Source organism: Anser cygnoides, chromosome 4, assembly GCF_040182565.1.
Source record: "Anser cygnoides isolate HZ-2024a breed goose chromosome 4, Taihu_goose_T2T_genome, whole genome shotgun sequence".
NCBI classification, from domain to species: domain Eukaryota; kingdom Metazoa; phylum Chordata; class Aves; order Anseriformes; family Anatidae; genus Anser; species Anser cygnoides.
In genome coordinates, this window is record NC_089876.1 from 763,584 (window position 1) to 781,954 (window position 18,371).

The window sequence follows — 18,371 nt, forward strand, 5'->3', positions numbered from 1 at the left end:
AGTGAGCTTCGTTCCGTGCTGCAACAACTTGCTGAATGCGATGGGTGTGCTGTTGAGGGCATTTTTTTAAAACAACAATTTGTTTTGTTGTGTTTAGATCGAAATCCTGTTGTTGGACCTTGAGGTAGTTTAATTCAAGGAAGTCTGGTAGCTTGCCTTACGAAGATAATCACAAAGTTAGCGTGAAGTCGCTGGTGAGAGCTCTGGAGCAGAGCAGCTGAGAGCAGCGGCGGTGCAGCTGCGAAGTGCAGGGCTTTTGGCCTCCCCAGCACACCAGTACCGTAACTGGGAGCCTTGTCCTCGGGGCTGGTGCCAGGAGTTCCTGAAAATTGTTCTGTGCAGAGACCAAGCCGAGTAGTGTAGAAAGCAGTGAGGGCCATACAGATCGTTTTTGTTTCAAGCAGTAACGAACCATTTAAGCTAGGTCCGGGACGCTCTAAACTAGTGGCTGTCTGTGTTAATGTGCATTTCTGGCCTCCAGGAGATCAGCTGGGATCAGGACGGAAAGAACCAGACCCTAAGCAGAAGAAAATGGCTTCTTTGGATGCATCAAAGGTGCAAAGTGCTCCGAAAGGTAACAACAAAACTAGCCCAAATGCTCCGTACTGTTCTGGTGTGATTCATGGCCCAGAATCTCTCTCGCGAATGCAAGTTTAACATGTTTCTGCTGTTGGTTTCGTAGCAGCAGCAAGGTTAAAAGTTCATTTTACTAAATTTAATTTACAAAGACAGACTAATGTATTTCTAATTAGCACAGTTAATTGTGCTGGGATTAGAGCAGTAAGGAAACATTATAAGTTCTGCTACCACCGTTCTCTCAATGTATACAAATGAGGGAACTGCGTACATCATAATAAAAAAAAATGTGTGTGTGTATATACACACCAGGATTTTCACCTAAAATGCTTTTTAGACAAAACCATTGAAAGCATTTGAACTGCAGAAGAAGTTGCTAGGAACACATGGATCGTTGCCTGGAGGCTTGTGCAATGTTTTTGTGACAAATGTTCGCGTGCTGTAGGACAGAGGTTAAGCTTGGCGAATGGGTTATATCTGAAATGCTTTATGTAGGGCTGAAAGACGTTAGGGTGCTTTCAGATCCAGAAGTCAGCGGTGCTGTTCACGGGCAAGTACAAGTACGTGCCCTTCTCCGTTTATTGGCAGTAGGGCAGGGGAGCAGCTCAGATTAGAAGCATCGTTTTCTAAATGCTGAAAAAATGTAGCCAACATCCCGCCAGTAATAACAAGTTATGCGGATTTGGCTAAAGGAATCTGATTTTTTATTTTTTTTAGCTGTGTTTTGTTAACAGTGTGTGCTCTCTCTCTCTGTCAGATTTAGATTACCTGGTTCCGAAGGCTGGCTTTTTCTGTCAGATCTGCTCTTTGTTCTACGCGGATGAGACGTCTGTGAAAAATCACTGCAAGACACCGCTCCATCAGCAAAACATGGAGGTAATGCTGAAGCTTCTCCAAACGCGCAGGGGTTAAAAAAATACAGTTTTTAAAATGTGTGCTTCAGCGAGTGCTAACAGTCTCCTGGTTGGCATATGGGGCTCGTGTTAATACTTCAAGGGGTTTTCATTTTAAACTCAGACACAAATATAACTCAGTTAACAAATATGTTGTTAATATGTTAGAAGTTAACAAATATACAGTATAATATATATATTATATAAATATATAAATATATAATATATTAAATATATATGTATATATATAAAAAAATAAAATACTATATGTAAATATATGTTATAAGCTAACAAATATATTGTTAACTCCTGAAATTAGCCAAATTTATCATCTACGTGAGGCCTTCCTCACCTAGGATGTTGTGGGGAGGTGCTCGTGTGTGCACGAAGAGCAGAAAAGTGGGAGGGTATTTGTCAACGTAGGCTTTTCTGTGCTGGGCAGAATGAATACAAACGCAACCTGTGGTGAACTCTGAATTGCTATTTTCTATCTGATGGGCAGAGTAAGGTACCCAGCATCACGTGAACCCCCGATCCCTAATGTTTTGCTCTCTGCCCCATGAAAATTCCATTCATCACCCTTCGGTGATGGTGTGTGTGTCTCCAGGGGTGGAGGGTGCGTATTGTTTGGTGCAGATGGCACAGTGCCACCTCCAGCAGTTTGCTGACATTTGGCTGATGCTTTTTTGAAATCTGCACTGTATTTAGAGCATGATCTTATTGTAGCCTGAGGAATGATGGAGGAGCATCTTTTCACTGGCTCTCCTTTTTTCTGCAGAAATTCATGGCCAAGCAGAAGGACGAGGGTAACAGTGGGGAAGAACGGAGTTCAAGGTGATCAGAGGAAAGAAGAGTTGTTTCAGCAAATTAAACTTAGGGTCCAGTCAATTTTGTGTATTTTGTTATGATTTAATTTGTAATTTTGTTTCAGAAGCAAGCATTCATGTTGTATAAATTTGAGCTCAGTATAGACGGACTAAAAGATGTATGGTGGCTTTGATTTGTATATCAAATCATCTGACTCGCAAGAGATTTCTTTTACAAGTGTTGACATGAAATAAATGTTCTTATTGTATAGTTAACACCAGGGGATGGTGTTTGGTGTGATTTATTGTGATCCACAGGGCTAACGAAACACAGCAGAGTGGGGAATTCACTCCAGAGATCTCTGGTGCCGCTTTGCAGATGACATTTCACATTCTTCGTGTGCTCCAGTCGTTCACCTTCCTGCCCCAAGTCAGCGACCATCATGGCAAAGATTTCAGTGATAACAAGAGGGGCTCGATCGTGCTGGGCTTTCTCTATCGATTTTTTTCCTACGGCCTCCGAAGTCTCACGGTGAAGCAGGACTCCAAGACTGAAACCATCAGGTGGAGCAAAGCCTGTAGCAGCGCCGCAGGAACGTGTCATGCCTGCGGTCAGCCAGGGACGTCACTGTCCCTTGCTCTGTCCCTGGTGAATGAGTTGCCTGTTTGTGTTGGGTTGTTCTTTTTCCCCTGCTTGTTCCAGTCTGGGGGTAGAAGCATGTGGAGCGCTCTGCAGCACGGCTGAACTTTGTAACCTGCCCTTGAATGTTGCTCTCTGATCACTCTGGGTCTCTGATTCAGCATTAACAGCATGCCAACCAAGTCTGGATCAAAATTATCTTTGCTTTGAGCTTGCATTTTTCACCTAGCCTCTTGAAATTTATGTCAGAGTGTTGGCGTTTTTTTTTTTTTTAATTCGCTGTTGTCACTGCCACTCCTTCCAACGTTGGATCGGTGCCTTTGGCTGAATTCGCTCCCTGGCGGTGAAGTGTTCTGCTCCTGCATGTCCAAGGCGAGTGAGGCAGCCTCTGGTTCTAGGTGACGGCGATGTTACAGGCCGTGCTTGTACCACAGCTGGTACAAACCTCTCGTGTTCAGACCTCTGGTCAGTAAAGCACCACAATAAACAACTTAATAGGGAGCACCCACAGGCAGCTGATGTGCAACTCGTTCCTCTATGGGAGGTGATTCCATGAAGTCCCTTGGATTTGCTGGACCTTGCTGCTTCAAGGTAAGCACGTGCAGGAAGAGGTGTGAGTAGGCACTTGTATCTCATGCACAGAGGCTGTTGAATGGTGCCGAGCAGCCCCTGAAGCCAGCAGCGGTGTGCGCGCAGAGGACAAAGCTCCGCTCTCCACGCTCCAAGCCGAGGACCCGGCTTCGGGCTGCTCCCGGAGCAGGGGTGCTGTGTGCCACGCGGGTTACCTTTGCAGACCGTGGAGTTCTGTTCGTGACTTCAGTTACTGTCGGTTGGGATTTTTTTTTTTTTGCTTGGGTCCCTCGGTGAAGAAAGCAGCCGTGGTCGAGCTCACTGCCTGACGTGCTGGTGAACCGCGAGATTGCTGCGTCCTGGCAGGTGCAGAGCCCCCCCAAAAGATGAAAGTCTCAGAAACGTGCAGGAGGGAGTTAGACAATCAAATCCTTGGCAGGCCAGGGAGCGTGATTCGGGGTAAGAAAAGCCCACGCGTCTGCCGCCTCCTTTTCTCTCTCCCTTGGCTGCTGGCAGGGGCTCTGCTCATTCCAAGCAGGAGCAGCGCAGCCGAGGCTGGCGTGGTGCTGTTTAACTCCAGACTTACCGAGTGATTGCCGCTCTTTATCGGTGACTGTTGGTTGTATGGTTCATTTGTAAGAGAACTGCAAATTTCTGCCTGAAATAACAGGACACAAACTGGAATTCAGTGGGAAGAGCCTGTAACAAGCAGCTTTCAGCGCCGGGCTCCCCACGGCTGGGTCCGGCAGAGCTGTCCCAGTGAGTGGCCCCCGGGGCTGCTGTTTGGGGTGGGGGCTGGCCCCTTCGGCCACGTCTCCGCAGTGCTGTTGCATTTCTTCTCTGACTTCTCTGCTCGATGCTGATGCCCCGAGCTGTGCAGTGAGTCCCTGAGGCCGTGCTCGGCTTGGGGGGGGGAACAGGCTGCCCCCCCTGCAACCCTGGTATCCGCTGCTGTGCTCCCGCTTCTGCTCCGCGTCCCCTTTGCCTCCCTTCGCGCCCCCCGCGTTTGTGCCTGGCCCTTTCCTTCCTTCAGCCCCCAGCACCTTGCGCACAGCCCGCCAAGCGCTGCGGCTGCCCCGCGCCCACGCTGCTTAATCCAGGAACGTCGGGAAAATAACATTTTGTCCCCCCCCCCCCCGCGGTGGTGCGGAAAAAGGGAAAACGGGTTAAAAACTGCCTGCGTCTCGCCGAGGGAGCCGTTACTTTCCCGGCATTGCCCCCAAAACCGCTCCTCGGCTCGTCCTGCGGCGAGCAGCGTCTCGGAGGCAGGGGCTTTATTTCAGAGCTGCTGTTTGGGGGGGGGCTCCCTGCGCCCCCCTCCCCTGGGCACAGCTCCGGGGCCGCAGCCGCAGGCTCCTGGCACTTTTGGGTGAAATCCATGGGCTTTTAGCGAAGTTCCCGGGTGTTTAGCTTGGCCTGCGCGCGGCCCCCAGCCCCGCAGTGCCAGGGGTGGGGGTCCCAGCTCCTTCCTGGGGGCTCTCGCAAACGGGGCGAGGGCTGAGCGGGGGCCTGGGGGGCTCCCGGGGGGGCGCAGGGACAAACCAGCCCCCCCCCAACCCCCAAAAGGGAACAAAGCGGGGTGCAAAGGGGACAAAGCAGCTTTTGGGGTGGTGGCCTCTGGGTGAAGCCCTAGGCACAAACTGGGGGGGTTCTTGGGGCACGGGAACGGGGCAGCCCCTGCTGGGGGGGGGGGGAGGCATCGCGGGGGGGTCCTGCCCGTGCTGGGAGGGACCCCCCCGAGCCTCCCGCTGGGCGACCCGGCCCCAAACAGCCCGGCTCAGAGAAGGGGCCGGGGGCCGTGGGCGCCCCCGGCTGGGGAAACTGAGGCGGCCCCGGGCTCCCTTCGCCTTTAAGGGGCGGGGGGGGGGGACCTGGAGGGGGGGGGGCCGCGCTGCCGCAGTGCGAGGGCGGCGGGGGGGGGCCCGGGGCCGGTACCGGGGCCGGTACCGGGGGTTAACGGGGCGATGCTGCGCGTCTTCGTGCTGCACGCCGAGAACCTCCGCACGCCCGACGCCGACATCAGCGATGCCTACTGCGGGCTCGTCTTCCAAGGTGGGGGGGCCGGGGGGGGCCGGGGGGGGCCGGGGGGGCCGGGGTTGGTGTCTGCAGCCCCCTCCCCCCCACCCCATGCTGGGCGTGCCCGGGGGAACGGCCGGGGCCTGCTGGGAGCGGGGGTCCCGCTACGGGGGGGGGGGGGGGGGGGTGGGGGGGGTGGGTGGGGGGGTCCCATTATGGGGGGGGGGGTCCTGGTATGGGGGGGTGTGGGTGTGGGTGTGGGGGGGTCCCGGTATGGGGGGGGGGGTCCCATTATGGGGGGGAGGGCGGGGGGGGGTCCCATTATGGGGGGGGTCCCATTGGGGGGGTGTGGGGGGGGGGGGGTCCCATTATGGGGGGGGTCCCATTATGGGGGGGGGGGGGTCCCATTATGGGGGTCCCATGCATGTGCAGGGGTCCCGCTATTGGGGGGGGGGCATGGGTGTGTGGGGCTCTCGGTACGGGGGGGTGTCCCATTATGGGGGTCCTGTGAACGTATGGGGGTTCCAGTATGGGGGGGGCGTGGATGTACGGGGTTCCCAGTATATGGGGGGGGGGGGTCCTATTATGGGGGGTCAGTATGTGCATGTGGGTTCCCAGTATATGGGGGGGTCCTATTATGCATGGGGTCCCAGTGCATGTGCGGGGGGGTCCTAGTATGGGGGGGCATGGATGTTCAGGGTTCCCAGTATATGGGGGGGGTCCCATTATGGGGGTCCTGTGTACATGCGGGGGTCCCAGTACGGGGGGGGGGCATGGATGTGTGGAGTTCCCAGCACATGGGGGGGTCCCATTAAGGGGGTTCTGTGCGTGTGCAGGGGTCCCGCTATAGGGGTGGGTATGGATGTGTGGGGTTCCCAGTACGGGGGGGGGGGGGGTCCCCATAAGGGGGTCCCGTGCATGTGTGGGGGTCCCGGTGCCGGCTCCTGTCAGCGTGCAGGGCCCTAACGCAGGGGGCCCAGCACGGGACTGCTGCGGGGCCTTCCCAGTTCGTGCGGGGCTCCCAGTACGGGCCTGCCTCGGGCCTCCAGCCCCCCCCAGCAGCCTGTCCGGGTGTCACAGAGCCACCCACAGCCCCCCCCTACCCCCACGCGAGGGGGGCTCGGGGGGGGGCCGGGGGCACATAGCTGAGCGGTGACCGCAGCGCAGCACCGGGGCTATTTCTGGGCCCTGCGGCTCTCGCGGGACGGCGCTGCCCGGGGGACGATGGCCGTGGGCCTGCGGGGTCCCAAATGTCCCCCCCGAGGGGTGACGGGAGAAATGAGGGGGTGTGCGATGCGTCACGCCTGGTTCGCGATGCCCCGGGTGTCTTTGGGGTGAAAAAATGCCTTTTTATGGCTTGCTGGAGAGGGGGGAGCGTGTGTCAGCGCTCGTGTGCCTGCGTCCTGCAGCTGTGCCGGGCTCTGCGGCCGGGGGGGGACTTCGGGGGGGGACCTTCCAGTGGCAGGAGGTCCCCGTCCCGCTGTCACGGTGCCCAGTCGTGGGAACCCCCCGCCTGCAGGGCTCAGCTCCAGCTTTTTCTTCTTTTTCCCTTCCGCCCACCCTCGTCCCGCTGGCAGCGTGCAGGGGCTGTGACGAGGGGACACCCCCTCTGCTCTAGGGGTGGGGGTGGCAGCGGGGATGTGCTCCCCCCACACTGGTGCGTGCTGGGCAGGGGGCTCGGGGCGGGGGCTGCCTGCGTCTCACCCCGTGGGCAGGGTTATGCTTGGGGACCCCCTGCCTCAGGGCACTCCGAGCCCCCAGCCAGCAGCGAGACCCCCCAGCAGCTCCGGTGCTGGTGCGTCCCCATGGATGTCACAGCGTCCCCAGCAGCGTGGCACCCCCAGGTCCCTGATGCAGGGAACAACCCCGGCTTGCTCCATCCCCGGGGTCCCCATGCTCTGCATTCGGGGGGTGTCACCCCTGGGGTCTGGGCACGTGGCATCCTCCGTACCCCGAGGGCTGCTGCCCCGGCATCCCCGTGGCTCCCGGCACCCCCAGGTGTCCCGGTGCTCGGTCTCCTGCAGCATTTCCAGGTCCCGGGGCTGTGGCATCTCCAGGGTTTGTAGCATTCCTAGGGCCCGGTGCTTTGTCATGCCTCTCGCTTGCGACATCCCCAGGTCCTTCCGCTCGGTTCTCCTTGCAGCTTGCAGCAGCCCTGGCTTGCTGAACTCCCTGTCCTGCTACTCCAGCATCCTCAGAGCTTGCAGCATCATCCCCGGTGCTCGGACACCCCTAGCTCACAGCAGCCCTCTGCTTGGGCATCCCTGGGGCTTGCAGCATCCCCAGCTCACAACATCCCTGATCCTGGTGATTTGCTGTCCTCTGGGTTTGCAGCGTCCCCAGCCCTTAACAACCTCAGGATCCTGGGGCTTGAAGCACCCCCGGTGCTTGCAGCATTCACCGGGTCCTTGTGCCCAGTTATCCCCCAGTGCTCTGTTATCCCAGTGCCTGCAGCACCCTGGGGTCCCAGTGCTCCATTATACCCAGTGCTCACTTATCCCAGTACTTGGAGCATCCCGTCCTAGTGCTCACATATCCCAGTGCTTGCAGCATCTCTGGTCCTAGTGCTTGGTTATCCCAGTGCTTGCAGCATCCTGGGTCCCGGTGTTCCATTATTCCCAGTGCTTGCAGCATCCCTGGTCCCAGTGCTCTGTTATCCCAGTGCTTGCAGCACCCTGGGGTCCCAGTGCTCCGTTATCCCTGGTGTTTTCTTATGCTGGAGCTTGCAGCATCCAGGGATCCTGGTGCACCTCTATCCCTGGAGGTTGCTTATCCCAGAGCTTGCAGCAGCCCCGGTCCCTGTGCTCTCTTGTCCTAGGGTGTGCAGCACCCTTGGGTCCTGGTGCTCCATTATCCCCGGTGCTCTGTTATCACGGAGCCTGCAGCACCCTTGGGTCCCGGTGCTCTGTTACCACGGTACCTGCAGCACCCTTGGGTCCTGGTGCCCGTTGTCGCGGGGCGTGCAGCACCCTGGGGTCCCATTGCGTGCTGTTGCAGGACGTGCAGCATCCTGGGGTCCCGGTGCTCCTTTATCCCCAGTACTTGCTGTCCCGGGGTGTGCAGCACCCTTAGGTCCTGGTGCCCACTGTCCCGGTACGTGCAGCACCGTAGGGTCCCGGTGCTCTGTTATAACGGTGCCTGCAGCACCCTTGGGTCCTGTTGCTCCGTCATCCCTGGTGTTTCCTTATCCTGGAGCTTGCAGCATCCGCGTATCCTGATGCGCCTCTATCCCCGGTGCCCGTTGTCCTGGGGTGTGCAGCACCCTAGGGTCCCGGGGCGTGCAGCACCCTGGGGTCCCGATGCCTGCTGTTCCAGGATGTGCAGCATCCTCGGGTCCCGGTGCTCCGTTATCCCCGGTGCTCTGTTATCACGGTGCCTGCGGTCCCGGTGCTCCGTTATCCTGGTGCCTTCTTGTCTCGAGGCGTGCAGCACCCTGGGGTCCCGGTGCTCCTTTATTCCCGGTGCTCTCTTATCCCGGGGCATGCAGCACCCTTGGGTCCCGGTGCCCTCTGTACTGGGGCGGGCAGCACCCTGGGGTCCCGGTGCTCCGTTATCCCCGGTACTCTCTTATCCCAGGGCATGCAGCACCCTTGGGTCCCGGTGCCCTCTGTACTGGGGCGGGCAGCACCCTGGGGTCCCGGTGCTCCGTTATCCCCGGTGCCCTCTGTCCCAGGGCATGCAGCACCCTGGGGTCCCGGTGCTCCGTTATCCCCGGTGCCCTCTGTCCTAGGGCATGCAGCACCCTGGGGTCCCGGTGCTCCTTTATACCCGGTGCTCTCTTATCCCGGGGCATGCAGCACCCTTGGGTCCCGGTGCCCTCTGTCCCGGGGCGGGCAGCACCCTGGGGTCCCGGTGCTCCGTTATCCCCGGTGCCCTCTGTCCCAGGGCATGCAGCACCCTTGGGTCCCGGTGCCCTCTGTCCCGGGGCATGCAGCACCATTGGGTCCCGGTGCCCTCTGTCCCGGGGTGGGCAGCACCCTGGGGTCCCGGTGCTCTGTTATCCCCGGTGCCCTCTGTCCTAGGGCATGCAGCACCCTGGGGTCCCGGTGCTCCTTTATTCCCGGTGCCCTCCGTCCCGGTGCTCGCAGCCCCCCGTCCCCTGCACCCCCCGCCGCCGCCGCACCGAGGCGCTCCGTGGCACCGCCCGGGCGCCTCCTCCCCTGGCCGGGGAGGGCCGGGGCGGGGGCCGGGGCCGGGACCGGGACCGGGGCCGGATCCTGCCCGGTGCGGGGCCCGGCCTGGCCTCTCGGTGCCCTGCTCGGCCTCCCAGCCATGCTGCGCTGCGTGCTCCAGCGAGCCAGCCACCTCCCCAACCTCGAGAAGGGGGACAGGCAGAGCGACCCGGTGGCCAGCCTGACTTTCCGAGGTGAGGGCACCCCAAATCTGCCCTTCGGGGCTTGGGGCGGGGGTGGGTGGGGGGGGCAGGATCATTGCTTTGCCTGCATCGAGTTATCCCCGCCTGCAAACTTTTTTCTGCAAAGCCCGGGGTCCGCGGGGTGCCCGGACAGGACGTACGTCCTGTCCGGGCACCCCGCGGACCCCGGGCTTTGCAAAGCTCCATCCTTGCCCCAGATCCTTGCGAAATTCCCAGGGGACCCCCACGCGCTCCCCACTACCACGCTGACGTTGATCCCCTCCATCCCCGTCCTCCAGCACATCCCGGTGCCTCGCTCACTTGCGTTGCACGTCTGCCGAGGACGGGGGTCCCTGGGGTGGGCTCTTCCCCCAGGCTTTCGGGGTGTGCAAAGGGGGGGGAGTGAAAAATCCCATTGAAAAATCCCGTTGCTTTGGTGGTAGCGGGGATTTTCCCCCGGGGAGGACCTGGGGACGGTCGTTCGGCGCCGTCCCCAGCTTGTGGCACAGCGGGGTGACCCCCTGGGGCGAGCACCGGCAAAAAAGCGGGGCGGTGCTGCAGGGCGCTGCGCCCTTGGGTGCCCTCTTGGTTGCTTTCGTGCTTTGCTCTGATTAAAGGCTTTTAATTGCTAGTACGGGATTTGTGGTAAATAAATAAATAACCCCGTGTCTCGGGGTTCGTCCCGTTGCTGTTGGCACGGAGGCGATGCTCAGAGGCTTTCCTTCAGCCGCGCCGGGGCAGCGGGGCGATGCCTCTGCACCTCGAAAGCGCACGTTGGGAGGATGTTGTTTCTTTGGCACCCGCTTCCTGGCGGTGGAAAATGTCCATTTTTAGAAAAAAAATAAGGAAAGGAAAGGGATGATGAGTGGCTCCTGACCAAGCCTTTCCTGTGCTGTGCTGTCGGTGGGGGGAGCGCGGAGCTCCGAGGTCCCAGGGGGTTCCCTGGGGTGGGCTCCATCCGATGCAGAAAACAGCTCACGGCCAGACCCTGGGGGCACGGGGGAACTGCAGGGCTGTGCACAGCCCCGTGTCTGCGGGACGCACTGAAAGCAGGAGCTGTGCCTGACACGAGGGATGTTCAACGTCTCCGAGGGATGTTCAGCGTCTCCGAGGGATGTTCAGCGTCTCCGGTGCTTGAGGGTGTTCCCAGGGCCGGGCACCGTGCGGGGACGCGTCCCGTGGGGCTGCCTGCCAGCGCACGGAGCCCTCCCTCCTCCTGCTGGCTTAGCTCGGGGCCGGAAGGTGTAGCAGTGGCTCTTTAAAATCTGAAATAGGAAAAGATTAATTTGGCAATGCTTTAAAAAAAAAAACCACAAAAAAAAACCAACCAGGGGGGCTGTTCTGAGTGCGTGGTCTGGGCTCCCCGCCGGCACCGCGGTACCTCTCTGTGCGCACATGGCACCACACGGCGGGACGGGGCCGGCGGCCACCCGGGGTCTCGCGGGCTTTGAGTCACCGCTATTGTTCTCGTGCTCTTCCTTTTCCTCTTCCCCTGGGCTCGTGGCCGTCCCTCGGGGCCGAGCTGGCGTGCCGCCGCCTTCGATGTGAACCCAAGGCTCCGGGTTTGGGCGGGGGGCACCGCGGGCTCTCGGCGCTGGGCTGCGCTCAGCCGCTGCCGCCTGGCTCCGCGGGGACAGGACGGCTCCGTGGGGACGGGGTGGCAGCGTCCCTGCCCTCGCCTCCTGGGGGTGTCTGTGCCACCCCCCCCGATGGAGCCCATGAGCTTCGCCCCTGTGCTGTGCAGTGTGGGGGCTCCGGGTCCCGGCTGGGGCAGGAGCGAGGTGCAGCGAGGGGCTGTCCCGCTCTCCGTGGTGCTCTCCAGCCCAAAAATTCTCCCCGGAGCATTTACAAAGGGAGGCAGAGCCTCCTCCCTGCCCTGCCGTGGGGAAACTGAGGCACGGCACAGCGAGAGGGTTGCCTGGGGTTTTCCTGGGGCTCACGGGGCAGTCCCAGAGCCCAGCCTGTGCGCAAGGTTTGGCCTGATCCTGCCCCCGGGAGCCTCTCACCCCCTCTGCTATTCCCCCCCACACACACACTGGGGGGGGGGATCTGAATTTTGGGGCCGTTCCCCTCAGACCCATGCGCGTTGCTCCCCACAGGCGTGAAGAAGAAGACAAAGGTCATCAAGAACAACGTGAACCCAGTATGGAACGAGGTGAGCACGCCTCCATCCCCGGCCCCGTGAGCCCGGGGCTGTCTCGGTTCCACGAGGACGCAGGAACGGTGCGGGACACATCCTGCCGGGGGCGAGGAGAGCCGCGAGCTGGCTCCGCACGGCCCTTTGCTCCAACCTCTTCCCCTTCCATCAAGATCTTATCAGGGCCAAGCACGCAGATTAAAAGAAACCGTATAAAAATACAGCAGCTCGCAGGGAAAACAAGTGGTTTACGCATCAGCCTGGCCCAGGGGAGGATATTTTTTCCTTCTAACCCTGACCCCTGTGGGTCAGGGTTAAAAAAATGGCTTTTGGCGAGCGAGCAGTAACGCAGTTTCGGTGCAGAAACGCTGCGTGCCAGCTCCCGTCGGTTTTCTCCTTTGCTTTTTAACCTGTAGTAAAAACCTGGCCCGGGTTTTCCTCCTGCAAAGGCAGCTGATGCCCGCTCCCCTTTTCCTCCCCCCGCAGGGCTTCGAGTGGGACCTGAAGGGCACGGCGCTGGACCCTGGGTCCGAGCTCAGCGTCGTCGTGAAAGACCACGAGACCATGGGGAGAAACCGGTAGGAAAAGCACCGGGGGCGAGCCCCACGCCTGCCTCCCCGACTCCGTTTTGCAAAGCCTCGGGCGTGCACTCCGTGGGCTTTGCAAATCGGAGTCGGGGGGGGGGTTGTGTGTGTGATATCCAGGCGCTGAGGATGCTGGTGGGAGGCGAGCGCCGCATTGCTGGGCTGCTTTGCACGACATTTGGGGAGAAAAAAAGCTGCTCGGGGCACGGAGCGCACACACACACACAGGGACCCTTGTGCCGGCCGCCTCTGCTCGTGGCGATGCTGGTGCCGCGAGGCCACGGTGATGGGGTGCAAGGCCGAGGAGGTGCCACAGCTCTTTTTGGCCGGGATTTGGCCGGGCTCCTTTTGGCCAGGCTCTTTTTGGCTGCTTACAGGGGGGGGAAAAAAAAAAAAAAAAGGTTGGAATCGATTGATTTGTGGGCAGCCCGTGGTGGGAAACGCAGCTCTGCAGCCTCTGGGACGGGGAGGACGGCCCTGGCGCGACCGATTCCTGCTTCCAGCGCCGGTGCTGATGCTGGATCTGCTGGAAATTGGGCTCGGTCCAGCTCGGTGGCTTCGTGTGCTTCTATAAATAGAGGGGGGCAGAGGGGAGGAGGCTCCGGCCCTGGTGCAGGCAGTTCTCGGCTGCCTGCGGGGGGGTGCAGCTGCTCCTCTGCGCGCCCACGGAGCCCCCGTGCGGAGCCTCTCCTGTTCGCTGACCCCTTCCCCGCCGCCTTTTTGCCTTCCCTTCCCTACGGAGACGGCACCGAGCTGCCCCTCTGCCGGGGCGCTGCCCCAACGGGAGCGATCAGCGGCGACCCCGCTCCTCTTGGGGGGCGCAGCCCTGTTTCCGTGACTGTCTGCAGAGGAAATGGAAGGAGACGGGGAGGGGAAGACGGTCCTCTCCCTGTGGGAGAAGCGTTCGGCCTCTCGAGCCCTCCTGAAGTGGTGGGGAAGGAAACGGGGAGCGGGAGAGGGGGCGGCGGCAGCGGCTGTGGAGCAGCAGAGCTGGGCTGGGCTGACCGAAGCAGCCACTGCGAGAGAATCCAGCTTGATAGGGGAAACTTGATACATCCAACTTGATAGGGGAAACTGGCTCCCGCGGTGGTTTAAAATCCACCTGGGTATCACGGGGAACAGAAGCCCGTGGAGAGCTTTGATTTTGTGGACGCCTCTGCCCTGCTGAAGCCCCCCGAGCCATTTCTTTCTCCCTTTTTATTCTGGGTGCAGCTGGCACAGAAAGTCCATCCAAGGAGCTGACAGCTCCCCGCTCCTCAGAGCGGCCTTCCCGGTGCTTTTTTTGTGCTAAAAAGGGCACAGAGTCCCCCGAAGTCCCCACGTTGTCTGAGCAGGGCAGGCAGCCCCGAGGCTCCGAGCGTCCTCCCCGGCAGCGTCCAGGTTCCTCGGCCCCTTCCTGCGCTGACCCCCGGTGCTGTCGCCCCCCAGGTTTTTGGGAGAAGCCCGCGTGCCCCTGCGCGATGTCCTGTCCTCCCCCAGCCTGGCGGCCTCCTACAACGTCCCCTTGCTGGACACCAAGAAGCAGACCACCGGGGTGAGTCCCTGCCTGGGGGCGGCCGTGCCATCGCTGCCATCGCTGCCCCTTAAGCTGCCCCCTTGGTACGAAGTCAGAAGCAGCCTCTTCCCCACCCCCCCGGGGCTGCGGGGAGAACCGACCTCAGGTGTTCCCATGTGGGCAGCGGCTTTTTGCCCTGCCAGCCCCCCCCGGGGCCATCGATAACCCCGTGGCCCTGGCCCCCAGCCTGGCAGGGCCCCAGTTCGGGACCAGTTTCCCCATCCTGGTCCCTTCAGCTTCGGTTCACCTTCCCACGAGCTCGGGGGGGGGGCAGCAGGAGGACACCCCGCTTGCACGGGGGCTTGCATGGGGACCCCGTGAGCTGTGCCGGGGGCTCGCCCCCCGCATCCCACGTGGGACCCCCTCCTCTGCGCCTTGCAGGCTGGGGAGAGCTCTGTGACACCTCTCCTCTTATTTTTTCCCCAGGCTTTCCTCATCTTGCAAGTGTCCTACACCCCCCCTCCGGGCGCTGCTCCCCTCTTCCCTCCTCCGTCCCCCCCTGAGCCGTCGCCGGGGGCTGCCGAGCCCGACACGGTCACCGGTAATGAGAGCGCCCCGCGTGCGGCACGGGGGGACGCGTCCCCTATAGCCCACCCGAAGCCCCCTCAGCAACCTCCCCGCCTCCCGCCCCGCGCAGAGGCGCCCACCGAGGAGGAGGAGGCTGAGGACCGGGCGGCGACGGGGGACGAGACGGAGCCCACGTCCTCGGGGCCGGCGGGGTCCGAGCCGCCCTCGCTGCCCCGCAAGCCCCCGGTGCACCACGTCCACGGGGTGAGGCGGAGGAGGAGCTCGCCCAAAAAGCCCCTGTCCAACAAGCCGCAGGACTTCCAGGTGAGGCACGGCCGGGTCTTGGTGCATCCCTCTTGGGGGACCCGGGTCCTGGTGCATCCCCTGTGGGGGTCCCAGGTCCTGGTGCACCCCCATGGGGGACCCGGGCAGCACCCAGTGCCCACCCCGGCTGCCCGCTGAGCCCCTGCCCTTTCTCCGCTCCTGCCGCAGATCCGGGTGCGGGTGATCGAGGGCCGGCAGCTGCCCGGGGTTAACATCAAGCCCGTGGTGAAGGTGACGGCCGCGGGGCAGACCAGGAGGACCAGGATACGCAAAGGCAACAGCCCCTTCTTTGACGAGGTGAGGCCCTGGGGGGGTGTCGGGAGAGGCTGGGGGGAGCTTTGGGGGTCAGGACCTGAACGGAGGCACCGGCACAGCTCAGGGGCTGGGGTTCGGCTACCAGGGGCTGCAGCCCAAGCTGCAGCAAGAAGATGCTTTGGCTGGCCGAGCGTCCCCTGGCTCCGTGCAGGGCCCACCCTGGCCGCCTCCCCGGGGTGTCCCAGAGCCCCATGTCCCGGCAGGGCAGCACGGCTGGGTGCACGGGATGGCGGCGCTCAGCCCTTTGCCGTGCTCCCTCTGCCCTGCAGACCTTCTTCTTCAACGTCTTCGAGTCACCGGCCGAGCTGTTCGACGCGCCCATCTTCATCACGGTGAGCTGCTCCGGTTCCCCCTGGGGGGTGCGCGGGGCTGGCGCTCGCCCTGTCCCCTCCCCGCTCTGCCCGGGGACCCGTCCCTGTTCCCAGCTCGGTGCTGCGCTCACTGCTGTGCCTTCTCCTCCCGCAGGTGGTGGACTCCCGGTCCTTCCGGACGGACTCGGTGATCGGGGAGTTTCGGGTAAGGGCGCGCTCACGCCTCTTCCCCCCACCCCGTCCCAGCCTCTCGGGCTCGCAGCACGGGGCGAGCGGTTTCTTTTGTCTTGTTGTTCACAGATGGATGTCGAGACCATTTATTTGGAGCCGAGTGAGTTCAGCGGCTGGGGTTGCCTGCTGCGGTGGGGGTTGATCTCTCTGGGTGACATTTTTTTGGGGTCAAACATAGGGGAAATGCACGCAGCCATCCCGGTTATCCCTGGATGCCTGTACCAGAGGGGCAGAGGGGGGGGTCATGAAGGAAGGATAAAGTGATGCTTATCAAAAACTTCCCACCCAAATCCCTGCAGAGAAAAGTGGGATAGTTAGCCACGCAGAGCTAAGACCTACAAGGCAGATAAAGGGAAGTGCGGGGTGCTGAAGGGGCGGCCTCATCCTCCCCCAAAATCCGTAGCAGCTTCCCAGCAGGCTCAGAGGGAGCAGGGCTCCGGCAGACTGCCTCCTGCAGGTGTCCTGGCCTCTGGAGGGGTGCTGAGTGGCACTGACTGGTCACCAGAGGACCAAGGCAACCCCTCTGGTTGTTTCCAGGGGCACGAACACTGCACCACCAGTGGCACGAGCTTTTTAGGGTACATGTGTCTGCTCCCTAGTGACTCGGGGGGAGCCTGTGCGGGCTGTGCTGCCAGCCTGGAAGATCGCTCCCCTTCCCCTGCTGTAGCTCAAACAGCTCATTTGAGCCCTGTCCTGAGGCTGTGCCCCAAGACAGATCCATCTTGTGCCGCCTAAACACGGCTGTGGTGGCTGGGTCGGGGGTAACGCACCTACCTGGGCACCCCTGGGGCTTGGTGTGACAGCACGAGCAGACCCGTGTGTCACCTACACTGTGCAAACCCGTACAAATCTCACCTACGTTGGGCAAACCCGTACAAACGCCTTGTACAAGCCCTGACCCACCCGGGTCACTTGTAAGGGCCTGCAGGGGGTGACCGATGGGTGACCAAGGCACAGCCACGCACTGATCTGTGGAGTAAAGCAACAGAAATGCTTTGGTGGCTGCCGTCTTCCTCGATATTATACCTCCATCTTCGTTATGCTGAAAGAGAGGACGTGGAAACGATGCCGTTTCTTCCCTCCACAAAGCCAGTCAAATCACACCTCTGTAAGGCTGTTCGTCTACCAACTGCTTTGTTACACCCATTTGTTGTTTTTTAAAAAAAAACCCCAAACCACAAAAGCACCCTTGAGGCCTCCCCCTGCTCCTGAGGCCCAGCAGTGAGTGTTAATTCATTCCCCCCCCCCCAGAGCACGCCTTCCTCAGGAAGTGGCTGCTGCTCTCCGACCCCGAGGACTTCTCCGCGGGGGCCAAGGGCTACCTGAAGGTCAGCCTGTTCGTGCTGGGGCCCGGAGACGAAGCTCCCGTGAGTATCGGTGTGGGACGGACGGACTGCCCGGGGCTGCTGAGCCCAGGGGAGCCGCCGCCTCGACCCGCCCCGGTCTCAGGTGCTGGGCTTCGAGCTGCGTGTGGGGTTTTGCTGCTCATATCGGGGCTTTGCGGAATGACTTGTTGGGTTTTCCTCCTGTTGCCCCACAGCTGGAGAAGAAGGAGGTCTCTGAGGACAAGGAGGACATCGAAGGGAACCTTCTGCGTCCCACCGGGGTCACCCTGAGAGGGGCTCACTTCTGCCTGAAGATCTTCAAAGCTGAGGACTTGCCCCAGAGTAAGTGTTTCCTCGTGGCAGACCCATCCCATGGCGTTGTGGAGAGGAGCAAGGTGCCGATGAGGAAGCTTCGCCCTCAGCCTTGTCCCCGGGACCTCGCCGACGTGGTGCACGGGGAGACGGGTGTCCCCGCGGGCTCGCAGCCCTCCCAGCCCCTCTTTCCCCCCGCAGTGGATGACGCCGTCATGGACAACGTCCGGCAGGTCTTCGGCTTCGAGAGCAACAAGAAGAACCTGGTCGACCCCTTCGTGGAAGTCAGCTTCGCGGGCAAGATGGTGAGCGGCTGGAGAGGGGTCCCCCGGGCTGGGGACATAAGGGTGTGCTTGGCACGCCGTGGTGGGTCGTGGCACGCCGGGTGCACCGCGGTGCTGTCTCCGCCGGGCTCTTCGTGGTGCTGTTGTGTTAGAAATGAAGGTGCTGAAGCTGTGCTGGGGGGAAGGGGATAACGCAGCAGCAAGCTCCCAGCCGGGGGTTTTCTGCTGCTCGAGCGGGTGCTGGCTGTCCCCACGTCCCCCTGCCACCAGCCGAGATGTGGAGGTGGCTCCGAAGGCTTCGCAGGGCCCCGTCCCGCTCCCTTTGCTGCTCCAGACAAACCCAAACTGGTGCCTTCATGTCCCGGAGCCACTCTCGGGCTGCAATCTGCAGCAGCAGCGAGGGGCTGAAAGCCTCTGCCCTGCCCTGGAGGGGCTGGGGTCTCACCTAGTACAGGGGCAGGGGGTGGCTTTTTGGGGGTCCTGGGGTGAGACCCCCGAGCAGCCCATTGCGCCCTCTGCCTCCTGCGCAGATGGGGTTTACCTGCCCAATGCAGAGCCCCACGGGCCGGAGCCATTGAAGGGAACCTTTATTTTGGGGATGTGAGACTTCCCAGCTCCGCGGGGAGAAAAA

General features: G+C 61.2%; 2 protein-coding genes and 1 long non-coding RNA gene across 18 annotated transcripts in view; 2 read left to right on the forward strand and 1 right to left on the reverse strand.

The window, feature by feature from the left end:
- ZNF638 (zinc finger protein 638) overlaps window positions 1-2,556 on the forward strand; it is a 54,788-nt gene extending 52,232 nt beyond the window's left edge. For all 6 annotated transcript variants that reach the window (XM_066997034.1, XM_066997035.1, XM_066997037.1 and 3 more), the window contains 3 exons: window positions 482-574; window positions 1,334-1,452; window positions 2,248-2,556. In XM_066997034.1, coding sequence (XP_066853135.1) covers window positions 482-574; window positions 1,334-1,452; window positions 2,248-2,307 — 272 coding nt within the window. In that variant the 3' untranslated portion in view covers window positions 2,308-2,556. The remainder of the gene's footprint in view (window positions 1-481; window positions 575-1,333; window positions 1,453-2,247) is intronic.
- A 145-nt stretch (window positions 2,557-2,701) lies between these two features.
- Window positions 2,702-5,562, reverse strand: LOC136790850 (uncharacterized). Its single transcript, XR_010831611.1, has 3 exons — window positions 5,433-5,562; window positions 4,072-4,143; window positions 2,702-3,844 (listed from the first exon to the last, which is right to left on the reverse strand). It is a non-coding gene; the product is annotated as an uncharacterized lncRNA (long non-coding RNA).
- The window catches only part of DYSF (dysferlin), a 95,259-nt gene continuing 82,270 nt past the window's right edge, over window positions 5,383-18,371 (forward strand). For 4 of the 11 annotated variants that reach the window (XM_066997028.1, XM_066997030.1, XM_066997029.1 and 1 more), the window contains exons 1-12: window positions 5,383-5,537; window positions 11,955-12,010; window positions 12,479-12,570; window positions 14,005-14,110; window positions 14,558-14,962; window positions 15,131-15,259; window positions 15,547-15,609; window positions 15,743-15,793; window positions 15,889-15,919; window positions 17,071-17,186; window positions 17,360-17,486; window positions 17,658-17,761. In XM_066997028.1, the coding sequence (XP_066853129.1) occupies window positions 5,450-5,537; window positions 11,955-12,010; window positions 12,479-12,570; window positions 14,005-14,110; window positions 14,558-14,962; window positions 15,131-15,259; window positions 15,547-15,609; window positions 15,743-15,793; window positions 15,889-15,919; window positions 17,071-17,186; window positions 17,360-17,486; window positions 17,658-17,761 (1,368 nt within the window). In that variant the 5' untranslated portion in view covers window positions 5,383-5,449. Of the gene's footprint in view, window positions 5,538-9,237; window positions 9,868-11,954; window positions 12,011-12,478; window positions 12,571-14,004; window positions 14,111-14,557; window positions 14,963-15,130; window positions 15,260-15,546; window positions 15,610-15,742; window positions 15,794-15,888; window positions 15,920-17,070; window positions 17,187-17,359; window positions 17,487-17,657; window positions 17,762-18,371 lie in introns of those variants that run through there. The other 7 variants (XM_066997025.1, XM_066997024.1, XM_066997031.1 and 4 more) reach the window with 5 other exon arrangements.